General features: G+C 43.2%; 1 protein-coding gene across 1 annotated transcript in view; it reads right to left on the bottom strand.

Moving 5' to 3' along the window:
* The window catches only part of LOC108804658 (coiled-coil domain-containing protein 150-like), a 42,315-nt gene that overhangs the window by 18,258 nt on the left and 824 nt on the right, over window positions 1–23,233 (bottom strand). Inside the window, 11 exon segments of the mRNA XM_018576499.1 lie at window positions 930–1,107; window positions 1,493–1,617; window positions 1,760–1,867; window positions 2,616–2,708; window positions 6,008–6,051; window positions 7,510–7,639; window positions 7,720–7,836; window positions 9,326–9,394; window positions 10,362–10,540; window positions 11,512–11,723; window positions 13,812–13,969. Coding sequence (XP_018432001.1) covers window positions 930–1,107; window positions 1,493–1,617; window positions 1,760–1,867; window positions 2,616–2,708; window positions 6,008–6,051; window positions 7,510–7,639; window positions 7,720–7,836; window positions 9,326–9,394; window positions 10,362–10,540; window positions 11,512–11,723; window positions 13,812–13,969 — 1,413 coding nt within the window.

Here is a 23,233-nt window from a genome sequence, read left to right on the forward strand (position 1 = left end):
GGCAAAAGTCGCCGGGAGTCTGTTTAAACAGCCCCGATGCTGGCGACGTACACTGTACGTCGTCAGTCACGAAGGGGTTAAAAGATCAGCTTATTGGAAAAAAAATCCATTGCCTTGCACTAATAAAAATAATAAAGCAGCTCTCGCAATACACATCCGTATCTAGGGCAATGTGTCCAGGGGTGTGGAATTCCTATCGCCCGCCGCTCGGGACAGGCAGTTTCGGGCACCGGGCGGTGTGTGTTGCGAAAAAAGGTACATGTACCTTTTTTCAGCGATTACCACGCGGATATAACCCCATTGAAATCATGAATTCATGAATGAACAGGCTGTGATATAAATCACAGCCTGTTCATTCATAACTGAGGACACATAGTACTATGGGTGTTATTCACAAAGCTGCCGAAGGATCTAGCCATAGCTTCGGCTGATCCTTCGGCTAGCTTCGGCCCCAGGACCCCTTCGGTTAATCGTGATTTTTAATACATTCTTCTTTGTTTATAACGACGTGAAATAAAAAAATAAAATACAATTGTCACTTTTTTTGGTCAGGTGAATATTAAATACTGCATATTAATATTTTGTGTTTTCATTTTTATGACAACCTGTAAAAAAGCTATTTACACAGAGTTCAATAGCTCAAGATGAAATTTACACACTTAGGTAAATGAGCCAGAGGAGTGACTAACCACTTATCAGATGACTCTTTTTGAGTCTTAAGGTGGACAGCAATTACTGTGCGGTCTCTTTACATAACCCATAGTGCTTTGGAAAAGCCTTTGGTCACGCATAAAGTGTTTAAGTGTATAATTGTATAAAATAAAATTAACCCAAACCCATGATATTTTCTTTTTAGTCTGCCAGACAAATTTAGAGGTCTTGTGTATGGGCAATATTTATTAGTCAAGACACAGTTTGATTTGTATTACCTCCTCCTGCAGCAATTTATTTTCATTGTCCAACACTGCTCTGTCCCTCAGTGCAGATTCCAGGTCTGCTCTCAGACGAGCAATGGTAGAATCTTGCATCTCCTTCTGCACTGTGTTCTTCTGCTTTGCAAGTGCAATATTTCTGTGACATTCTGTGTGTTCAGCCCGTAAAGTCTCACTGGATGAGTTACAAGATGTTATAGATGTTAATTAGGTCATTCTAACTCACCTCAGTGTGCAACGATTGCATTCACAATCGTTTATATAGATTGCCTAATTTTCCACCTTGCCATAAGTATTAGGTGAACATTTGCTGATATTATACAACTAAAGCAATTTCATGTGAACCACTGTAATCAAGTTAAATAGCTCAATGTTGCAGCACAGTTTGCCTCCGTAGTATAGGTTTTGGCCATCATGGGCATTCACTGTATTTGTCGGTTTTGCTATAATACAACTGTCTGCATAAAAACAGGTCATCAGTTAACCTGCTATGCCATCTTAAATAAAGGATTTAAAATCTAACAGAAACATTGAAAATACAGAAAAGCTGGGTGACTCACAGTTCTCTCTCTAACTCTGTTTGATGTCTCTGCAAGGTCTGCAGCTCTTCATTCAGGCTTTTCTGCACTGTATTTAATACAAGCTCTTGTTCCTGCAGCGTTTGTGATGTGGTGTCTTGCACCACCTGTAAGGAATAGTAAACAAAATTCAATACAATAAGCATGTGGTTATAATAACGTAGACCTGGTGTAAGCTTGAGACCATGGCCCATGGTAAATTATAAACATGACAATAAGAAGAATAACTTCAAAAAGGTATGAATATACCTTAAGATCTTGCTGGTGCTGTGTCTTGAGATGGGTGTTCTCATTGGTGAGTCTTCGGACAGTAACAGTAAGCTCTGAGCACTGGCTCTCTAGCTGTTGGTTTAAAGACTGTAATACAAATCAACAACAGATAAAACATATAAGACATAAAAATCAGAAAGATATTGTGTAATATTATAAACATTTTTCAAGAAATTAACCTGCCTAAGAAAAACACTTTTGCATGAAACAAGTACATGACTCCAGCATGTCACAGACAAACTGGATAGTGTATCCTCAGTGCTATCTGCACATTAGAAGAGGGTGCGGGTCCTAAAAAGGGTCAAGGCGCAGAGTCTTCATCACCACCAGAGCTTCATCAGAACAGCAAGTGATGGATTTTCCTGGCGGGTGTACGAGGGTTCAACCCTCAGGCACAACTGTGCAGATGGCAGTTGAACAGGGATGGAATCAGATTGTGATACAAGTCGACCGACAATTTCAGAAATGGGGACAGGACAAACATCAGGACAGGCAGTGAAGAAGCATAGTCAAAATTCAAGACGAAGTCCGTAACAGAGAAAGAAGAATGCAGGAGTGCAATAATTATCACAGACTGGAGCTTCGAGCTAGGAAATAAAACTATTGCTAAGGCAACTGGTGTTGAAATGAGTAATGTTAAATAGTGAGGTTGTCTGGCAAGCTGGGTGGAAACTGGCCATGTAGTTGATATGTTATTCAGCAGGTGGGATACGACAATGCCTATACCTCCCAGTCCTGTACAGCAACAAGGAAAGTGAGTGAGTCCACTTAGTAGTAGAACCCCAAGTGGTAGATAAGCTTTTTTGATGATCTGTGACACATTTCTTTTTTTTACCTGAATTTTTTCGGCTGCTCCATGAAGAGTGACAGTGTCAAGTCGGATTTGAGAAAGTTCAGCCTGTTCTGCTTCTCGCTTCTGTTTCGTAAACTAAAAGTAGAGCAGAGTCTTTCATTAGAAAATGGCACATTATCAAGGCAACAGATCGGCATATCGTTTACACTCATGTATAACGTTATCTGCTAAACTGTTATGGAATACTTTCAATCCTCTTGTGCAAGAAACTAGATTATTATTGCCACCACTGTAAAGTCAAGAACATCCAACCAATTTCCCAAACTACTGATAAAGGGTTTGGTACCTATCCTAAATGCCTTTTAGTAGAACATATAGTGAGGCACATGACATTCTGGAGTGTAGAGTCCCACTCCTAGCAGGCAGGGCACTAAACACTAAAAGGCTTCTTCTTATATATACACAGGGGTGTGAAAATTAAAAAAAAAAACTACTTGTCCAAGGGCTAAAGCGGGGGCCAAATCTACTTGTCCTGATACAAAAAAAATAGGGATGCACCAATACCGTATTTTCACTATCGAGTACCGATATTTTGCTTTCGGATCTCGCCGACACTGAATACTAATACCGGTGCTTCCGCTGACATAGAGCAGGCTTCCCTGGTAATCAGGAAGCTGGGCAGCGGGTAATGACATCCCGCCCGGTTTCCTGATTGCCACGGAAGCCTGCTCCATGTTGTTTGGCCTGCTTGACTGTGATTGGCCAGGAAATCTGCTTCCTGGCCAATCAGGAAGCCGGGAGGCGAGTAATGACCCGATTGACCGGGAAGCTGGTTCGATGCCGATTGGCCAGGCAGCCGGCTTTCCAGCCAATCAGCAAAGAGCCGGCTTCCCGGCCAATCAGGAAAACCAGGAGGCAGTTCAGACGACACTACCAGTTAGAGGTAATTTTCATCTCGATGTAAGTTCCAATATCAGGGAAGGTATCGGAGCATTTGGGTAAGTACGAGTACTCGGCCAAATACTCGATATCGCAATGATACTATTATCGGTGCACCCCTAATCAAAACATATTTGACTGTGCTAAATAGCGCTTCTCACTGGTCAGCGCAGTCATCTGACCACGTTGAGCAATGAGTGCTTTCAATTTGCGAGCGAAATTCAAAATGCATAGGGGAGGACTGCGCTGGGCAGCAGTACAGTGTACAGATAGTACACCCATACTGGCAGAGGGGAGGGATTGTTCGCCGAAAGGTAAGTATAGCCAGGGGGGTGGCGGTTTGGGAGAGACGGGGCCAGATTTCATCGGGGTAATTTTATTTTTCCATATTAACTGGGAAAATGAACTTACCCTTTAATGCACATTGTGTGTGTGTGTGTGTAAGAAAAATCTGCTGCCATGGAATGGCGGCGGCAATCTGAAAGCACATGCAGAATGTCCTACGCATGCGTTTATTTGCATGCAGATGGCGGGGGTAGCAGGATTGGTTTTCATTTTTATTTTTCCACTTAATGTTATTCCTATCACATAGGGGATTAAATTCCACCTGTGATAGTTTGGAGGTGACAGGTTCTCTTTATGGAACCTGCCCTCCAACACAGAACAGGTGTTCTGTGCAGTTCCTGACAGCCGAGACAGGTGGCGCTGTGATTACAGCGCCACGGTCTCAGAGAACACACAGAGAGCCCGTAGAGCAGACGTTCTTCGTCTGCTCTACGGGCTCTATGGCTGAGCCGCTGTGTCGTAGTTTTCGGGGTCCCCCAGGAGAGCGGGGGACCCCGAAAACCACGGCGGGGGGTTTCGGTCAGACATAATCACTGCTGCTCAATTTGATACAAGTGATCTAATTAGATCACTTGTCCTAAATGAGCGGCGGCTCCACAATGTACATTCAGCTCTGCTTGTCCGGAGTAAATGTACATAAAAACTACTTTAGCAGTGATTCCCTTATAACAGGCCCAAGCTGGCAAACCTCAAGTGTCAGGAGTTCTGATAGAACGGATGGAAACATATCTGTACATCTTGGAAAGGGATAAGCTCAAAGGAAACATTATTGTAATAGCTTTAGTGGCCAGGTGACAGACCAGCAAACAGCAAGGCCTGGTTTGATTATAACATTTATTCATTTTTCACATAAAAAAGGAACAGAACAATACAAATATAAACAGAAACATTTTCATTATCCAGGAGATCTTACAATCACTTACAATTTTTAACCCCTTCATGACTGAGGCCTTTTTTTCATTTTTTGCACCCATGTTATATTCCACATTTTAGGCCTGAAAATTACTTAAAACCCCCAAACATTATATATTTTCTGAATGCCAAGACCCTATAGAATAAAATGGTGGTAGTTGCAAATTTTTATTTTGCACAATATTAGCGCAACTAATCATTACATTACCTTCTTAAAAGAATCCCCCCTCTCCTTTCTATTAACAACTCGTTAGCCTCTAGTGAGGGGTGCTATAAGCAGGGCCTGGTTTGAACACAAGTTGCCCAAGCAACTTGCATGCCTCCAAAAACTGTTTTTTGTGCAGCCGCTGGTGTTGTTCTGTAATGTTTTTGAATCTTCTCTCCATGTCCGAGCCACAAGGGCAGTAAGCAGAAAAAAGAGAAGAAAAAAAAAAAGTCACCAGCTGAAGCCCTGCTTCCACAATGGGTCAAGGAATCAACCTTCAGACTGGGCACACGGCAGGTAGTAAAGGCAACCACCCCCCCTTAATCAGTGACGTACAGTCTGGATTGAAAGTGAGGGTGCCTACAACAAACAGAGGTGAGAGAGTACTTGGGTTACCTAGTTGCATTCCAGGTGATGCCGAACATGGCCATGGTTTAAGAACTGGTAATGTACTGGTATTGTAGCCTTTGTTAAAAGAAGTCAAACTAATGCTCACGTACTTTTAGTTCTCAACACCATGTACCTGTGTTTGGATTTTTTGCAGAACAACTCAGAATTCCAGAACAATGGGCTATTCTGATAAAGCAACACCAACCAGCCCCCCCCAATGCCCAACTACTGGCTCATCACTATAATGAGCTGTCTCACATAAAAAAGCAAGACAAGATAGGCATGCTGGAAAGGCCAACTCATGAGAGCTGCTCAAGAATTGCACTTTTCTGGGCTCTGATAGAGCTCTGTTATGTCCCAAAATACAGGGGAAGATATTTTAGTTCAGTAATCTGTCTCCTAGGGTTAAAGCCTTCACCTTTAGCATCCCATCTCAACCTTTATGTTCCAGTTAAACATTGCACAAAAGAGCAAGTAAACTCCAGGACAGCAATGTTGCCATCCAGGAAAATGCTTATATGCACACCAATAAACACCATCAAGCATGTTTTATAAACATGGATTGAGTTAGCAAAAGCATTAATGAAGAAAATAACATACTTCAGCTATATTTTACTAGTTCAAGGGTCAATTTCTTACTTACTTTGACTTCTTCCTGCAACTGGTTTAGAAGGGAATCCCTAGCTTCTAAAATAACAAAAAACATATTAAATCAGTAGCATAACCAATTGCAACACTAATATGTACTTGCACCAAATGCAACAACTAAAACACTATTCTCATCATGCTGGGGAAGCAAAAATTGCCAGCCCTTACGTTATACTATAAAACTTGCACCTTATGGGGTAGCTGTTTCACCTGAGTGTCAGGTGGTTAGATTATTAATATGGATATACCAAAATCTGTAAGATCAAAATGTTCAGTGCTTAAGTTTAAACACCATCAAAATCCTTTTAAGAAAAATACAATTATCTTCTTTATTGTCTAGCTGCAGGCCGGTAAAATTTCTTATGCATATTTTTTACACAACCCGATTGTTCCGTGTAGCCAACAAGACAAGTGAAGTGAGAAGGGGTGGTGAAACCCTCTCTGGTCAGCATCAGTAGCCATGCCAAGGGGTTTTCCTCTTCCTTGTGGAATGTTAAGACCAACTTTGTATAAACAGCATTATCTTAAAAGGAGAACTATGGGGTAAGTGTTTTTCCCCATAGTTCTCCTAAGGGTCATGGGAGGACATATACTAGCGAACTCCCGTGACCCAAAGCTCAGTATAACGCGAGCTACAGCTCGCGGCATACTGAGACCACCACAGCAGGGATGGATCCCGACATTACTGTTGAGACCCACCCAGCTGCGTGAGTGACAGCTGAATCTGCCTATCTAGAGGCAGAGCCAGCTGTACCTGGCTGGCGGATCGGAGCAGGGAATTCCTGCAGGGAGCCGTGAGTGACAGTCCCAGCTCTCTGCAGGGAGATGATCGAGAAGTGAGCGAGCAACGGTATGTGTTCGCTCACTTCCCGATCTATTGAACCGACGTGTGACAGTTTCATTGTCACACGTCGGCTCGAACTATGAGGTTGAGTGAAAATCACTCACCTCATAGTTCTCCTTTAACAAACTGCAAAATCCAATATTCTGAGAAGTGGCTGTAAGGACAATGTATTGGTATCCTAAACATTTACTGTACTGAAATAGGATAGTATCTGAAGCTGCCATGGAGTACTCCTCTGTGGTTCGAAACTGGATCCATGTCGCCCACGTAAGTAAATTTGTCCTGTGTGTCCCTCAGGGATGAGGTCAGGTCTTCCATCGATTCAATCTCCTCCACCCTCCGCAGCCACATTGCAATTGAGGGGGGCTGTGAGCTCTTCCACTGGGCGGGGACACAGACCCTCGCTGCATTAATCAGGTGGATCGCCAAGGAGCGCTTGTATATTTTCCGTGAAAGCGGTGCAAGGTGAAGGAGAAAGACCGACGGCGTAAACGGCAGGTCCAATCCCGTTATCCTCCGTATTAGGTCAGCCCGTTATCCTCCGTATTAGGTCAGCCACCCTGTTTAAGGGTTCCTATAGTATTGCCACATCTCCAACACATGGGTGAAGATGCATGTGGCCCATTTTTTAAGGTTTTTCTACATTCTCATACCCAATTCTGTTTGAAATTGCTTGTTCTCCTTTTCCAGTTTTTTACATCTCGACTTCCCTTGTTCTAGTTTGTCCTTCATTTCCTGTCCTTCTCTCTCTACAGTGTTGCAGTATTGCTGTAGCTTCCGTACCTAAGTTTCACAGATCAGAATGCATGTTAGCAAACATTAATGATAGCTTTAAAATGATAAGCCACAAATACACTGCCCACCTGCGCCTGCTCCTCTTCAACAATGTTTTTCAAACCTTCCACTGTAAGAAGTAGGACCGCCTGCTCCTCTTCAAGCAATGCTTGTAGAGCAGCTTCTTCCAACAGTTTTTCTTGCAGCTGATAGTAATGAACAATCTATATCTCAGTAAGCAGGTAAGATAGTTTAACCACATTTTTATAGTATAATTAATACAATGCACTGACAAACCCCCAAATACACCCTCATTTTCATTAAAAGTATCTTTAAAGGAGAACTATGAGATGAGTGGTTTACACTCATCCTCATAGTTAGAACCGACCTCCGATCCTCCAGCGCTGAGTGGAGGAACAGACTGCGGAGGGGGCAGGCACAGCTATCTCTGCCTCTAGATAGGCAGAGCCTACTGTCAATCACGCAGCTGGGTGGATCTCTCAGTATATCGTTGGCGATAGCCCGCTATATACTTAGCTCTGGGTTACGGGAGGAGGTTAGTATGTGTCCTCCTGTGACCCTATAGAGAACTATGGGGAAAAACACTTACCCCATAGTTCTCTTTTAACGTCCCTGGCAGTATTCCCGAGTGTAGCTCGGGTTTACTTTTCCATACCATAAGCGGTAACCCCGAGCTACACTCGGGAATGCCGCATAGCATTTACTTACCTTGTCCCTCGAGCCGGGCTGTGTTCTGCGGCCGATGACGGCTTCCGGGGTCTGTCCCTTGCGAGCGTACGCGTCGCAGGGGGCGGAACCGGCGGCATATTAAAAAAAACAAAAAAAAAACGACAGACGAAAACAATTCGGAAAAAAAAAAAACAGACCGAAAAATGACATGAAAAAAAGAAAACATCATACCGTCAGGGAGGTTAAGCAGTAATATCAGCTAGCATAAGATAATGACATGTTGTGCTTGTTATTTGCAGTATTGCTTTAATACATGAGGCCTATGAACTCTAATAAACTTTATATATTTGATATTTTATACATGATCTATGTTATCTCTGCTATATATATATATATTTATATATTCAAGCATGGTGCAGGAAATGCAATAAAATGTGTTCCATCTCTTTAATAGATTATTTAACCACTTGCTGACCGGGGTGTTTACACCCCCTTCCCATCCAGGCCATTTTCCAGTATTCAGCGCTGCGGTACTTTGACTGACATTTATTCCGCCATACAACGCTGTACTGAAATTAATTTTATACAATTTTTTGGGGACAAATAGAGCTTTCTTTTGGTGGTATTTAATCACCACTACAGGTTCTTTTTTTTTACTATATAATAAAAAAAGTACCGAAAATGTGGAAAACAAAATGTTCTCCTTACGTTATGTTATAAAACATTTATTATTACCCAATTTTTTTGGTAAAATATAAAAGACGGGGTCACGCTTTACATATTACAAGCGATCGGGCGTCTGAACGCTTGTATGTAAACAGCCATCGCTGGCTGTTTACTTTGAAAGCTGATTTCCCGTTCGTGCACGCCGCCTAGGCGGGCACGAGCGGGGCGGGATGGGGGCGTTCACCCGCATTCAAGATCCCGCTGTCCGGCCATTTAATTACAACGGCCGGACAGCAGGTGGTTAAAAACATGCAATATTACATAGTTAACAACCCATACCTCAGCCAGTCTCTGGCTCATTCGGACTTTTGTAGCCTTCATCTCCTCAGCTGCCATTGCCACATCTTTCTAAAAGTAAAGGGTGTCGTGAGAATATATTGTAATATGCAAAAATGCTTTGTTCCAAAAAGACATTATAAAATGTTGACAGTAGCTACATAAAAATGTCAGCTTTTCTTTTCTTGTTCAATCTTCCCATTTATTTGTGGCAAAGCATAAACAACATAACCATGGAATTTTATAAGGTGTTAAATAGATGGATTTGTATAGCCTGTCATCCAAATAGGGTTTAACATGTAACTACTTGCCAGAAACAAAGATTAAATGTTAGCATGCATTTTCCACTTTCCAACTGTTGATAAGAACAAGGAAATATCAAGCAGAAACTTACTCAACATGCAAGATCACTCAGAAAATGCAGGAGACAGAGTGATAGCCTTAGAAATTACATAACCTTGAATCTACTGAAAGAATGCATATGACAAATAACTGTGCTCCCTCCATGTCACTCATATGGCCCGTATGATGGAAGAGGGTGATAGGACCATATGTATATGTCAGAAGCTGCCCTACGGGTTTGATTTACTAAAGGCAAATAGGCTGTTCACTTTGCAAAGGAATTTTTCTCTTAGCTTAAGGAATTGGGCAAAAATCTATTTTGCAAAGCATACCCAATCATGTGCAGGGAAAATTGTAAAAACTGATTTTTTCTTGAACATAATTGGATGATGCAAATCAGTAGAGCTTCGCCTCATTCACTAAGCTATGGAAAAATTCCCTTGCAAAGTGAACAGCCTATTTGCCTATAGTAAATCAACCCCTATGACTCAGAAGAGACACAACTATGTTAAAGTAACAACTGGAGTAAAAAACAAGTTTCATGCATACAGTCATGACGGGTCCCGTTGCATAAAGCATTTGGGATATAAACACAGTACCTCTTTTGACAAGCTCATGTTTATGCAACCATAAAGCTACTAATCCAAGTGGCAGATTTTAGTGAAATGTTCTATATTATGAATATTTAAATATGCACCTTTGTGGTTGTTGCAATCTCCAACGCAGCACTTAACCTCTCTTTAGCTTCTGATTCTCTTTCCATGTTCTCGATTGCATTGTTCAACCTTTGGTGCAGTCTCATTTTTTCTAACTGAGCATCTTTCATTTCTGCAGCATGCTCATCTTGCATTTCACGCAGACGCTGTTCTAATTCTCCTAGAAACACAAAAAAGTAAAAGATGTGTACATCAGATACCAGCTAACCTTTAACTGACCTTTAAAGTGACATTAAAGTAAAAAAAAATTCCCTCCCCACCATGTTAATGTTAGCACTTACCTTAAATGATGTCTCTTAATCCGATCTTCTTCTTCTTTCCTGATGTTTTCATCTGTCCCTCCAACGGTGCCGCGGCTATCCGATCCAGCGCTGACTGCTCTTTGCTTGCAGGCACTTCCGATCCAGCGGTGTCTGCATGCGGGTGCACGCGTTCATAGACTTACCTTGCGTCTTTGCTCGTCTCCCTGCCGAGAATCCGAACTGCGCATGCGCCCGCCCCAAGATCCTTTGCGGCTGCACGAGCAGTTCCGGATTCTCGGCATGGGAGCGCGCAGCGATAACAAGGTAAGTTTAAACCGCTGTTGAAGCGGGTTTCAAAAAAAAAACTTTTTGCCTATATCTAATGCTTGCTAGCAGTAGATATAGGCAAAAAAACGGAGGCTTTAGAACCCCTTTAATTTGGCACATCTAATATGCAATTACATTATCAGTCTTTCCCGAAGCGATTAACAAAAATGTGTAGGAATGCCAGTGTTGGTACCAACGTTGTACACAGAAAGTGGCTGAAAAATAATTCCCTTGCATAAAGAAAAGCCAACATTTGATGAATAGTCACAAGTCCATGGAGAGATGGGTGGAACCAGAGTCAGCTGCTATTTTCTTTTTAACTCAAATGCAACCCATGAACAATTAACACCTTGTTACGTTCTCTACACCTACATGGCCACCTACTCAAAGACAATGCTGAAATTGGCACAACATTGGGTTTTGTAAGTCTCCCCTATGGTAAACCCAAGTTTTGGTAGCATTTATTTCATCTTTATTAACCTATACTATTTCTTATAGGAATATGGTCAATATAAATAGTTTGAGGCGTTCTTAGTCTGTCTTTAAACAGGTTCTTTCTTACCAGAATGTTTGGTGTGCAACTCCCGATCTGTATGTAGTCGGAATAAATTAAGTTTGAGTGTCTGCAACATGCTTTCCATGTGACACACGCGGTTGACAAGATTCTCACAATTTCTCCACAGTGTATCACCATCTCCGGTAAATGCTGGCCTTGCTCTTACAGGACTTAATGGACGAAGAAACTCAGCATGATTTTCATACTTAAATTCTTGACTGGTAAGTATAAAAAAAAAATAAGAAAAAACCTTTAGGATACAATAGAAGAAAAAAAAAATCATGTTCTCCCGTATAAGCGTTGATTTACTAAAGGCAAATAGGCCTTTGTAATGGATTGTACTTTGTAATGGAATGGAATTTGTACTTTGCAGGGGACGTTTCCCCTCAGCATCGTTAATGAGGTGATGCTCTTCTAAATTTCATCACCCAATCATGTGCAAGCAAATATATATATTTTTTTAACTTTAACTTGCACATGATTGGGCAGTATACTGAGCTTTGGATCACGGGAGGACGCTAGTTTGTCCTCCCGTGACCCTTAGGAGAACTATGGAGAAAAACACTTACCCCATAGTTCTCCTTTAATTGCCCAGAAAGATGTCTGACACTGGTGATGCGAGTCCTGCTTTCCAGTGAAATGAATACACTCAGAATGGGGTGAGTTTACAGGATGACTTTGGCCTTCACCATCAGCTGCCCTCTAAAAGCGAATGTATAGTTTTTCTTTTTTAGATTTACATGTTTAAGTGATCAGTTTTGTGCATATAGTCTAATTAACCTATGATAATTCAAACACTTTGTTTCTATATACAATGTTTACACTTATTTATGTTCATGGGGGGGGAGCCATTATTGCTTGTTACATAAGAAGGCTCTGCTTTGTGCTTTTCAGTGCTACAATGTGGTTGTAATTTACCGTTCTGTTTTACAATTTAAAGGTGAGTTAAGCCATAGAAAACAACTAATGTTCTGTGTGGCTAATATTTTATCACAACTTTATCACAATGCTGGTGACTAGTCCTTTGTCCTCTATCTGCCCTATTTGTTTACAGCTTTTAGAATTAATTTCTCTCTTTAAGCAGAGGGGTAGAGAGAATGCAATTAAATACAAAGCTCCATCTAATAGCTAATCCACAAATCTCTGTATTTAAAAGGAGCCTGTCAGGAGATAAACGTGGAGGCAGCCATTGCTGACCTCTCCTTCTAAATATGCTTGTTAGCTGGTTGTTACACTGATCATCTTGCGTCAATATAAGTTTGAGTTGCTGACCCCATACAAACATGTAGATAAGGACTTCTGACTTTTATGATCTGCAAACCTGTTCAGAATCAGTGATTTGGAAACTACTGAAGCCAGTGAATAAGGATAACAGCCAGGCAACTATCACTTCCAGGAAGTCAGTTGCCCTATTTCCCTTACAAGAGGTTTACTTTAATACAATAAGAAAGCTGTAAAGAAGCAAGCATGTAAACATCTAAAAGTCACATAAAAGAAACACTTTTTCAAAAACACTGCAATAATAGTTCAAAGCACTGCAATAATAAACGCTGCAATAATAGTTCAAAGCACTGCAATAATAGTTCAAAGCACTGCAATAATAAACACTGCAATAATAGTTCAAAGCACTGCAATAAAAGTTCAAACCACTGCAATAATAATTAAAAAATGAACTTATATGGCACAAGTAAAAACATACCCACAATTGTTAATGTTATCTAGAATTATTATTGACATTACAATGTGGTCACTGCTTTGTATATTGTACTTTAATCAAAATTCCCAACCAACTACCATTCCCTGTCCTAGGCATCCTCCATGCCTATATTTACATTTGCTCTAATCACCACCAACCACTCTTTGAACCCCACTACTTTCTGGTATGGGGAAGCATGTGGCATGAGACTTGCTTTCACAGAATAAAGCATATGGGGCCTGAGTGGACAATCGCTGGGGGCAGAGGGTGTGTCATTTACTGTGACTGCCAGTGACATTGAAGGATAAAACAGAAGAGATCAGATTGGTGAGAAGCAGCAGTAAAGGTAAATAAAGATACCAGAGTTTGTCTGAGACATCGAAATTTTGTGCTGAGAAGTTTACTTTTCTTGGTTGCGTATACAGCATGGAAGGTTCAATCCTCTATGGTATAAGTGCTTTACTATGCCAGATAAGTGTGAAATTACCCAGCATGCCCACCCTTTTCTTACACTGTGGTTAGAGTTTTCCTTGGACATATTAAATAACAAATGGTGTTTTTAATCATGTATAATATTTATAAATATATATCATTTTGAAAATATTTGGACTGCTCCTACTTCTGGCTGTTAACACCCAGTGCTCTCAAGTCAGAGATCAAAGACTCTGTTTGTTCCTCGGCCATACGCATCCGCTGTTCAAGAACAGAGAAGGTCTCAGGAGCTGTAGGACGAATACTAAAAGGGGTGATCACTGGTCGTGCCATCTTCTGTCAAAGACATAAAACAGGTAATTATACAATTATTCTCCTTTTCAATTTGTCATGTTTGTTTCATTTGTATAATGTTTCTTACAATATTTATAGTAACAAAAACACAAATAAAGAAGAGGAGCTCCTACGTTTAGGCCGTGGCATGCTCTGGGGCTTATTAAAGGTACACTGGATGAAATATGGTAGGCTGAACCTCCCAATGGCTTCTTATAGCTCTAGTTACAGAACTTTCCTGAAAGCAGATCTTCCCATTGCTGGTGCTGGAGTTGACCGTCTTTGGCCTTGTACAGATAATCTGTACATCCGTTTGACACACTTTTGAGATCATTCAGAATTCATAGGTAGGTACATTTGATCTGCAGTTTACCTGCTACAAGTAGGTTTTGCATCCCCATAGACTTGCATAGCAAAGCCACTCTGACACAGACCCTTAAAGCCATAGTTTATTTATCTTTGGGTATGCAGCACCAGGGGCATGAAGTGTGTCATATGTCCTGCAGGCTGGTGCTTAGTGTGAAAATCTTCCTTTCATTGATGCCGGATACTCCCCACAGCACTGATCTTCCCGGCGCCGCAGGGGGATAAGATCAGCGGCTGCAAGAGTGAAGCATTGGCCCGTCCTATCCTACCTCCTCTTTCCCCTATTCACAGAATTCATAGTATTCTTCCCAAAATGCAAAGCGTTCTGTGATTGAAGGAGGCGGATCCTGTCATCCCATCCTCCATTCACAGAACACCTTGCAGTCACAACCACTGATCTATGTCCCGGTTCTAACTTGCCTCGCGTGTGAATACGCACCAAAGCATGCACATTGGCACGTGTTCACACAACGCGGCATAGGCCAGCGTTGTGTGAACAGCCAGCAGCCAGCAGGACATAGGACACACTTCATTAGAGGTGAAGTTATGTCTCTGGTGCTGCATACCCTAAAAATACATGTAAAGCCCAACTCCAGGGAAATGAAACGTGCTTCCGCACTGCAAGGGTTAAATGTGTGTTGATGCTTAGGGGACAGGAAAAAGCTGATTTACTTACCTGATCCATCTCCACTTTAAAGTATAACTAAAGCCAAATATTTTCTTTTCATTTTGGATGGTGTAGGGCAGGGGTGCCCATAAGGTCGATCGCGATCTACCAGTCGCTCGCAAAGCTAATGCTGGTAGATCGCGGGTCGACTCTCTGTCCTGATCTCACTCCTACTCTGCTAGTGCGGCCGAATGTGTCAGACGCTGAATCATCCGACACATTTGGCCCGCCCCTCCGTGCCTGCAGTGTCCAATAAATTCTGCCCAGAGACATTTGGCCCGCCCCACCCAACCCGCAGCATTGGTCACATTAGGACCGCCCCTGCCAGCCCGCAGTGTCAGAGACATTCGGCCTGCCCCTTCCAGCCCGCAGCATTGGACACAATAGGACCGCCCCTCCTTGCCCGCACTGTCAGAGACATTTGGCCCGTCCCTTCCAGCCCGCAAGCATTTGACACATTGGGACTGCTCCCCCCAGCCCTTAATGTCAGAGACATTTGGCCCACCCCTTCCAGCCTACAGCATTGGACAAATTGGGACCGCCCCTCCCATCCCGCAGCATTGGCCACATTGGGACTGCCCCTCCCTGCCTGCGATGTCGGACACATTGGGACTGCCCCTCCTAGCCTGCAGTGTCGGACACATTGGGACCACCCCTCCTAGCCTGCAGGATCGGACACATTAGGACTGCCCCTCCCAGCCTGCAGTGTCGGACACATTGGGACTGCCCCTCCCAGCCTGCAGTGTCGGACACATTGGGACCGCCCCTCCTAGCCTGCAGGGTCGGACACATTAGGACTGCCCCTCCCAGCCTGCAGTGTCGGACACATTGGGACTGCCCCTCCCTGCCTGCGATGTCGGACACATTGGGACTGCCCCTCCCAGCCTGCAGGGTCGGACACATTAGGACTGCCCCTCCCAGCCTGCAGTGTCGGACACATTAGGACTGCCCCTCCCTGCCTGCGATGTCGGACACATTGGGACTGCCCCTCCTAGCCTGCAGGGTCGGACACATTGGGACTGCCCCTCCCTGCCTGCGATGTCGGACACATTGGGACTGCCCCTCCTAGCCTGCAGGGTCGGACACATTGGGACTGCCCCTCCCTGCCTGCGATGTCGGACACATTGGGACTGCCCCTCCTAGCCTGCAGGGTCGGACACATTGGGACTGCCCCTCCCTCCCTGCGGTGTCGGACACACCAGCGTGCCTGTAGAGCCGGGAGAGCCAGGAAGCAGGTAGTTAGTACTGGCAACCTAAGCTATAATCCAGGCATGCACACACATGCAGTTTTTTATGTGTCTGACTAATCCAACTTTCCCGGTCACCATGGGGGAAGAATGATTGGCTGTGTAGTATGTTATATCAACCCCCCTTAAGGGCTTGTTCACACCAATTACAGTGTGTTCCAGCACGGTTAGCTGTTGGCACGCACTGTATCGCATACTAAACTCCCCCTGCGTTCTGGGATGAGAGGGGGCCGGTCCAGTGCGATCGCAAAAAATGCTGCATGCACGATTTTGTGTGATCCCACTGGACCGGAATGCAGGCATTGTTGTGCCACGTGTTCTAGTGCAGGCGATTCCACTGCGGACGAGAGGGGGAGGGTGGCTGCAGGGCCATTGACTTGAATGCACCACCACACCTCCTCCCGCCCCAGAACGCAAGGGGGTAATTTAGTATGCGATATAGTGCGTTCCAGTGGAACGCACTGTAATTGGTGTAAACAAGCCCTTACAGTGACTACTATATTATGATTCTAAATACCTGAGTCCCAGGAAGCATTTATTGTACCCATGTTATATTCCACATTTTAGGCCTGAAAATTACTTAAAACCCCCCAACATTATATATTTTCTGAATGCCAAGACCCTATAGAATAAAATGGTGGTAGTTGCAAATTTTTATGTTGCGCAATTCCTTATTAAACCCCAAAATTTAGTGACAAATTTAATTAAATGCCCCAAAACACAACAAATTACCCATTTTTTTAATGAAATATAAAAGATGAGGTTACAACGAGTAAAACGATACCCAACATGCATAGGTTACAAATTGCGTGCGACTGTGAAACGGCGAAAAACTGCAGTACCCCAAAAAGTCAATAAAAGACGCTTTAAAAGCCCCCACAGGTCATCAATTTAGAGATACCCCAAAATACTGGCCCTAGAATTATTGCTCTCACTCCGGCGTGCGCGGCGATACCCAACATGTGTAGCGCGTTCGTCGTTTTCATGCGTAGGCGCACCCGACGCGTGTTTACGTGGCACATTGGGGATATCTCCCTTCACTTCCTGTTCTGTAGACACAACAGGAATTGAGGGGATATCTCTCCAAAGTTAAAGAAATGTCCTCTTAGAGCCCATCCCCACCCAATGCATTGGATGCATTTAACTAAAAAAATATACTGGTTTTCGATGGTGTCGTTTACATCAGGGCATTGCATTGCGTTGCATTTTGGAAAAAATAGAGCAGGCTGCATTTTAACACAACGAATGTAAACACATGCAAATGCGTGTAAACACATCTCTTTTAATAGTAAGAGTGATGGTAAAACACATGTAAACATGTATGTTTTACATGTGGTTTTGGTGTATACAAGTATACACAAGGCCACCAAGGCCACACCAAAATTGCAGAAAACATGTAAACGTGTTTACATGCTTTATTTAGGCGGTGCCATCACTCTTACACTTTTAGCATGCGTTGACAGAAACGCTGAAAAACGCAAAATCCCATTAATTTCTAATGGCACCCTAAACCCTACGCATTTGCACGCAGACAAATGCATAACGCGTGTTGCAAAATCTGCTGCATGAGCTGTTTTGCTGAGTTTGTGGTGTGTTCAGGCCCTATTGAACTCAAAGGGGACACGCTGCAAATTCAGCACACGAACGCGCACGAACGCACATACGCCCGTGCAAATTTGAGGCACATTCATGGAACACGCAGGTGTGAATGCGGAGTAATTCCTCAAGTAAACATTCTGGCTTTAGATACACTTTTAAGTGAGCACTCATATTGTAAAAGCACATACATAGCACACCAGCTTTAATACGAGTAAAGTTAGCATTCATGTTCTCATCCACTGACCTGAAAAAAGGACGGTTCTACCTTCCAGATACGTGAATGCGGGTCACTTGCCTTTCCTCAGCTCCCCTCCACCATGCTGCCTCAGTGCTGTTACCATGGAGACGAGCTCCAGATTGTCCCTTCAAACCGCCCGCTGCTCTTTGTGTGTACTGCGCATACTCCAACACTGGGAGCGGCGGGAGGTCACGTGACATCCCCCTGTGTCTGCTGAGTAGCTCAATGTCCGAGTCACCGCATAGTTTAAAACATGGCTGACAGAATTTGTGGAGTAGCTGGTCATACAGCACTAGGAGCCATGCTGTGATTTCCTTATTGTAGAGGCGAGGCCACCAGAGGGCGCTGGGCTGAGGAAACGTTCAGAAGAGGAGGGGGGCTATGAGGGCTGTGAAGGCTGACAGGGTGTGATACACAGGCACTAAGATGCTATTAATGTTTTCAAACACTTTTCACCTGAGATTCTACTAAAAAAAAAAAATAGGTGAATCTTGGGTGAGCCTATTAATAGACAGACCTTGTTTTTTTCCATGTACATGTAGTTTGAATTAATTACTCCATCCATGGTAGGGTTGCCACCTTTTCTTCATGGAAAACCTGAACACTCTAGCGATGCGCAGAATGAGTTGTGGCTTATTCATATGTAAATAGTGCCACCCATTCATATGTAAATATCATATGTGAGACTATTTTTAGTGGGGGGCAAGTAGCCCCTATCTTAATTTTGGTTGCCGCGGTCTGCCTGACATCTTGTGTCTGGATTTCTTCTGCCATAAAACCCAGACACAGCATTCAAACCCCGGACTGTCCAGGTGAATCCTAATCCATGGTATAGCAGAGACAAGTTTCTGTCACCATGGTAATTGTCTCATAAAGTTGCTGCAGTTCTGTTTATAGCTATTAAAAACTAAATGAGCAAAAAGGAAAAATAATTTACATACAAATGACAAAACAGCTAGGGAGAGGGAGGTGTTCCTATGTAATAAGTGTATGTCCCCATTTACACGTGCTGTGCATGTGAACGTGCGCTAAATGGTGTGCATTGGCATACATTTGCACAATACAGTAAAAATGCCTGGCGCAATTGCACTGCCATTGCCTGTTAACGGCACCCCAACACAGCTGGTAAAATGTGCGTCTTTGCCCACGCGTGAAACTTTCAGCACAGATTGCTGCATGAGCTTCTTTGCCATATGTGGGCCAGCCCATTGAAATGGTGGGCTGACGTGCAGCAAAACGCACTCAAGTGTGAATGTTGGCTTAAAGCTGAAGTAAACCCAGCCACATAATTGCACTATGACTTATTACTCAGCATGTTTTATTATGAAACCTTATCTATAATTCTAATTTTCCATGATGGGACCATGTAATCTAGGGCGGTTTGGGGGCATATTGTGCTTTACTGGGGTGCGCCTAAGTTTGCTCTAGCTCCCGGGGGGGTTTTTTTACATGGAAGGGGGGAATATCTCTACCTTCCTGTCATCTGTTTTTGGTTTTTATACTATGTGATGTTTTTTTGTTTTTGTTTTACAATTTCTTTTTTTTTTAGCAGACTCTATGAGGCCCGAACATCATTCCTCTGCCCCCTTGGACGTGGGGAAGAGGAAGACGGTGTAGCCTGATCTATAGCTGGCCCTTGGACTTCCTATGGCATCAAAGGTAGCGGGTAAACCTTTGCTTTTCGCTTCCCATAACGCACAGGGTTTAAATTCCCCAATTAAGAGAAATAAGGCCTTTCAAAATTACCATTCACACCACATTGATGTATTATTCCTACAGGAGACTCACTTCCCAATTGTATATACACCCTCCTTCTTACATAAACATTATCCAAATTTGTATTTGGCGAATGCAGTGGATAAAACCAAGGGGGTGGCGATATGTTTTTCGAGAAGTGTCTCTTTTGTACCATCATTGGAGGTTAGGGACCCTGAAGGTCGGTACATTCTACTTAAAGGGCATCTGGGGAACATATAGTAACCCTTATATCTTATTACGCCCCGAATACTGCTCAGGCAGTCTTTTTTTCATCTGTGATAATTGCCCTATCTACGCATATGGAAGGTACAATTGTTTGCGCAGGAGACTCTAAAGGTGCCCATACACTGTACGATTCTCGTACGAGAATCGCGGGAAATCCCGCGATCGTATGAGAATCGTACAGTGTATGGAAGGCGTGCGACCGTTTCTACTGTACGGTCGCACGTCTTCCATCGAACAAACAGGCTGGAAAACCCGCCGGGAATCGTACGATTCTCGGCGAGTGAGTGGCCTGCTGGTTCGACAACTGACGAACGGGCCGGTGTGCGCACGCGCACACTGCCCGTTTGCCGTCCTTGCAAGCCCGCCCCTCATTGCAGTGATCGCAAGTACGATCTGCCTGTCCAAGATGGGCAGATCGTACGTTTTTTTAAGTACTTTACAACCATCGCAAGACTAATGTCTTGCGATGGTTGTAAAGTGTATGGCCACCTTGACATTGCATTAGATTCTGGATTAGATAGGACGGGTATAGGGACGACTAAGTGTAAACCTCCAACTAAAGCAGGGTTGGTCTTGGCTAGAGTAATGAGCTCATTATCCTTGATTGATATTTGGAGAGAACAGAATCCCACAATGAGAGATTATACCAATGACTCTCATCCCCATAGGTTTTATGGGAGAATAGACCACATTTTTGTTTCCTCCTCGTTGGCCCCTGTAGTGATTTCTTACCAGATTAAAGACATTGTATGGTCTGATCACTCCATGGTCACGATGTCCCTATCTCAATTTAAAGATCTGGATAGGCCATTTCAATGGAGACTAAATGAATCTCTAATGAGCTCACCTAAGCTGAGCAATGAAATAGTATCATGTTTGTCTTTTTACTTCTCTCTGAATGTCGACCCGAGTATATCCCCAGTTATGGTCTGGGCTACTCATAAGGCGTTCATTCGTGGTACATTTATTCAACAGTCTACCAGACTTAAAAAACAAACTCTTAAGAATATAACAGACCTGGAGGACAGGCTAAAAGTTATGATCCAACAACATAAAAAATTTCCTTGCCCTTCCCTTTTGCAAAAAATTGAAAGTTTACGAGTCGATTTGAATCTGCTCTTAACCACCAGAGCTGAAAAGAATCTCCGGAGGGTTGCTAATAAATTTTATACTCTACTATAAGGATCGAATAGGTTCACTTTTGGCATCTAAATTGACCCAGAAAATTCGCAACTTTACAATCCCTAAAATCAGATGTAGAAATGGCACCTATACCCAGAACCCGAAAAAAGTTCTGGAGGAGTTCCATACACTTTACTCCACATTATACGAATCTCATGCCCCGACTGTGAGAGGAGGGAGGCCTAAAGTTTTCAGGGACCTTCCACTGCCATCCTTAAGGCCGGAACATAAGCAAATCTTAGAAGACCCTACTTCTTTGACAGAAATCAAGTCGGTTATTAAAACAGCAAAGGCGGCTTCAGCTCCGGGCCCAGATGGCTTACCTGTCTCATACTATAAAAAATATGTGGAGGTCTTGGCCCCCCACTTGGAAGCTTTCTATAATTCCTTGCACTCAGTTGACTTCCTTGACCCGGATCTGAACAGAGCTTTCATTAGTGTCATCCCTAAGCCTAACAAAGACCCAGGGGAAGTCTCCAACTATAGACCAATCTCACTGATTAATAACGATATAAAATTTGTATCTAAAATGTATGCAAACCGACTGAATACGTTTTTAGGCAATTATATACATCAGGACCAAGTTGGCTTTATTAAAGGAAGGCAGGGCCCGGATCAGGTCAGGAGAGCTATTGATCTCATTTCACCGCTTAACTCTTCTTGGGATGGCAGTCCCCCTCAAAAAGGGATGCTATTATCAATAGATCTACAAAAAGCATTTGATTCGGTCTCCTGGGATTACCTATTGTCATTGCTTAAGATTTGGGGATTTGGCCCCCACTTCTTACGCATACTTCAGGTGTTTTATTCCTCTCCCTCAGCGCAGATCCGCTTACAGGGCTACACATCAGATCCTATCTTTATACATAGAGGAACTAGACAGGGGTGTCCCCTTTCACCCCTGCTTTTCCCCATGGCGATTGAACCATTAGCTATAAAGCTCCGTTGCAGTTTGGATATAAAAGGGATACAATGTCAGTCATTGGATCATAAATGTGCCCTGTTCGCGGATGATCTGCTGCTTTTCGTGACCTTCCCATTAGTCTCTCTGCCTAACATTATGGCCCTCTTGGAGGGATTCGCACAGTCATCAGGACTGCGAGTCAATGCTTCTAAGTCTGTTGCACTTAATATTAATCTCTCTCCTGAGCAGTGGTCGGGGCTTAGATTTTCCTTTCCCTTCGAGTGGCGAACGGACTTTATTCAATATTTGGGGGTTAAAATTACATCTTCTTACTCCCGATTACACTATGTAAATTACCCTCAGTTATATAAACACCTAAGGGAAGATATGATCAGATGGTCCTCCTATAATCTTTCCTGGATGGGTCGATTGCATTCAGTTAAAATGCCTTTATTCCCCAAAATTCTGTATTATTTTAGGACCTTGCCAATTCCTATCCAACGGGTTGAACTTCTTAAATTCCAATCATCCATTTTCAAATTTATTTGGGGTGATAAACACTCTAGAATTTCTCGGGCGACTCTTCTCAAATCTAGACAACAAGGGGGTCTTGGGGTCCCTAACCTCCTTTATTATTATAGGGCATCACAGCTGGTACAACTCTCTGCCGCCTACCGTTCGGTAGCCACTCCTGACTTGGCCAGAATACAGTCAAGCTCTTTCAAGGGCTCTTCTATTGAGCCCTTGATAAGGATGAGAGCAAGACAAAGACCCTCAATTATGGCCCCTACTTTGTCACACTCCATGGCCCTGTGGCAATGTAAATTTTCCACCGGTCCTACAGACCAAAGCCTTCCAATGGTGGCTTGACAAAGGCCTATACAGAATTGGAGATTTCATTAAGCTTTGTAAACCACTTACCCTCTCTTACTGTCAAAATATCCTTCAGCTGCCTAATTTGGAATTGTTTAGATTTAGACAAATACAGCATTTGTTATATATGTTGCAGCTGCCTGAGGTTGGACTCTCTCCGCTTACATCCTATGAAAAATGGAGTTTGGGAGAGTTGGGTCAAGGGGAG

This window comes from Nanorana parkeri, unplaced genomic scaffold (genome assembly GCF_000935625.1).
Source record: "Nanorana parkeri isolate BGI_ZX_2015 unplaced genomic scaffold, ASM93562v1 scaffold69, whole genome shotgun sequence".
Classification (NCBI taxonomy): Eukaryota; Metazoa; Chordata; class Amphibia; order Anura; family Dicroglossidae; genus Nanorana; species Nanorana parkeri.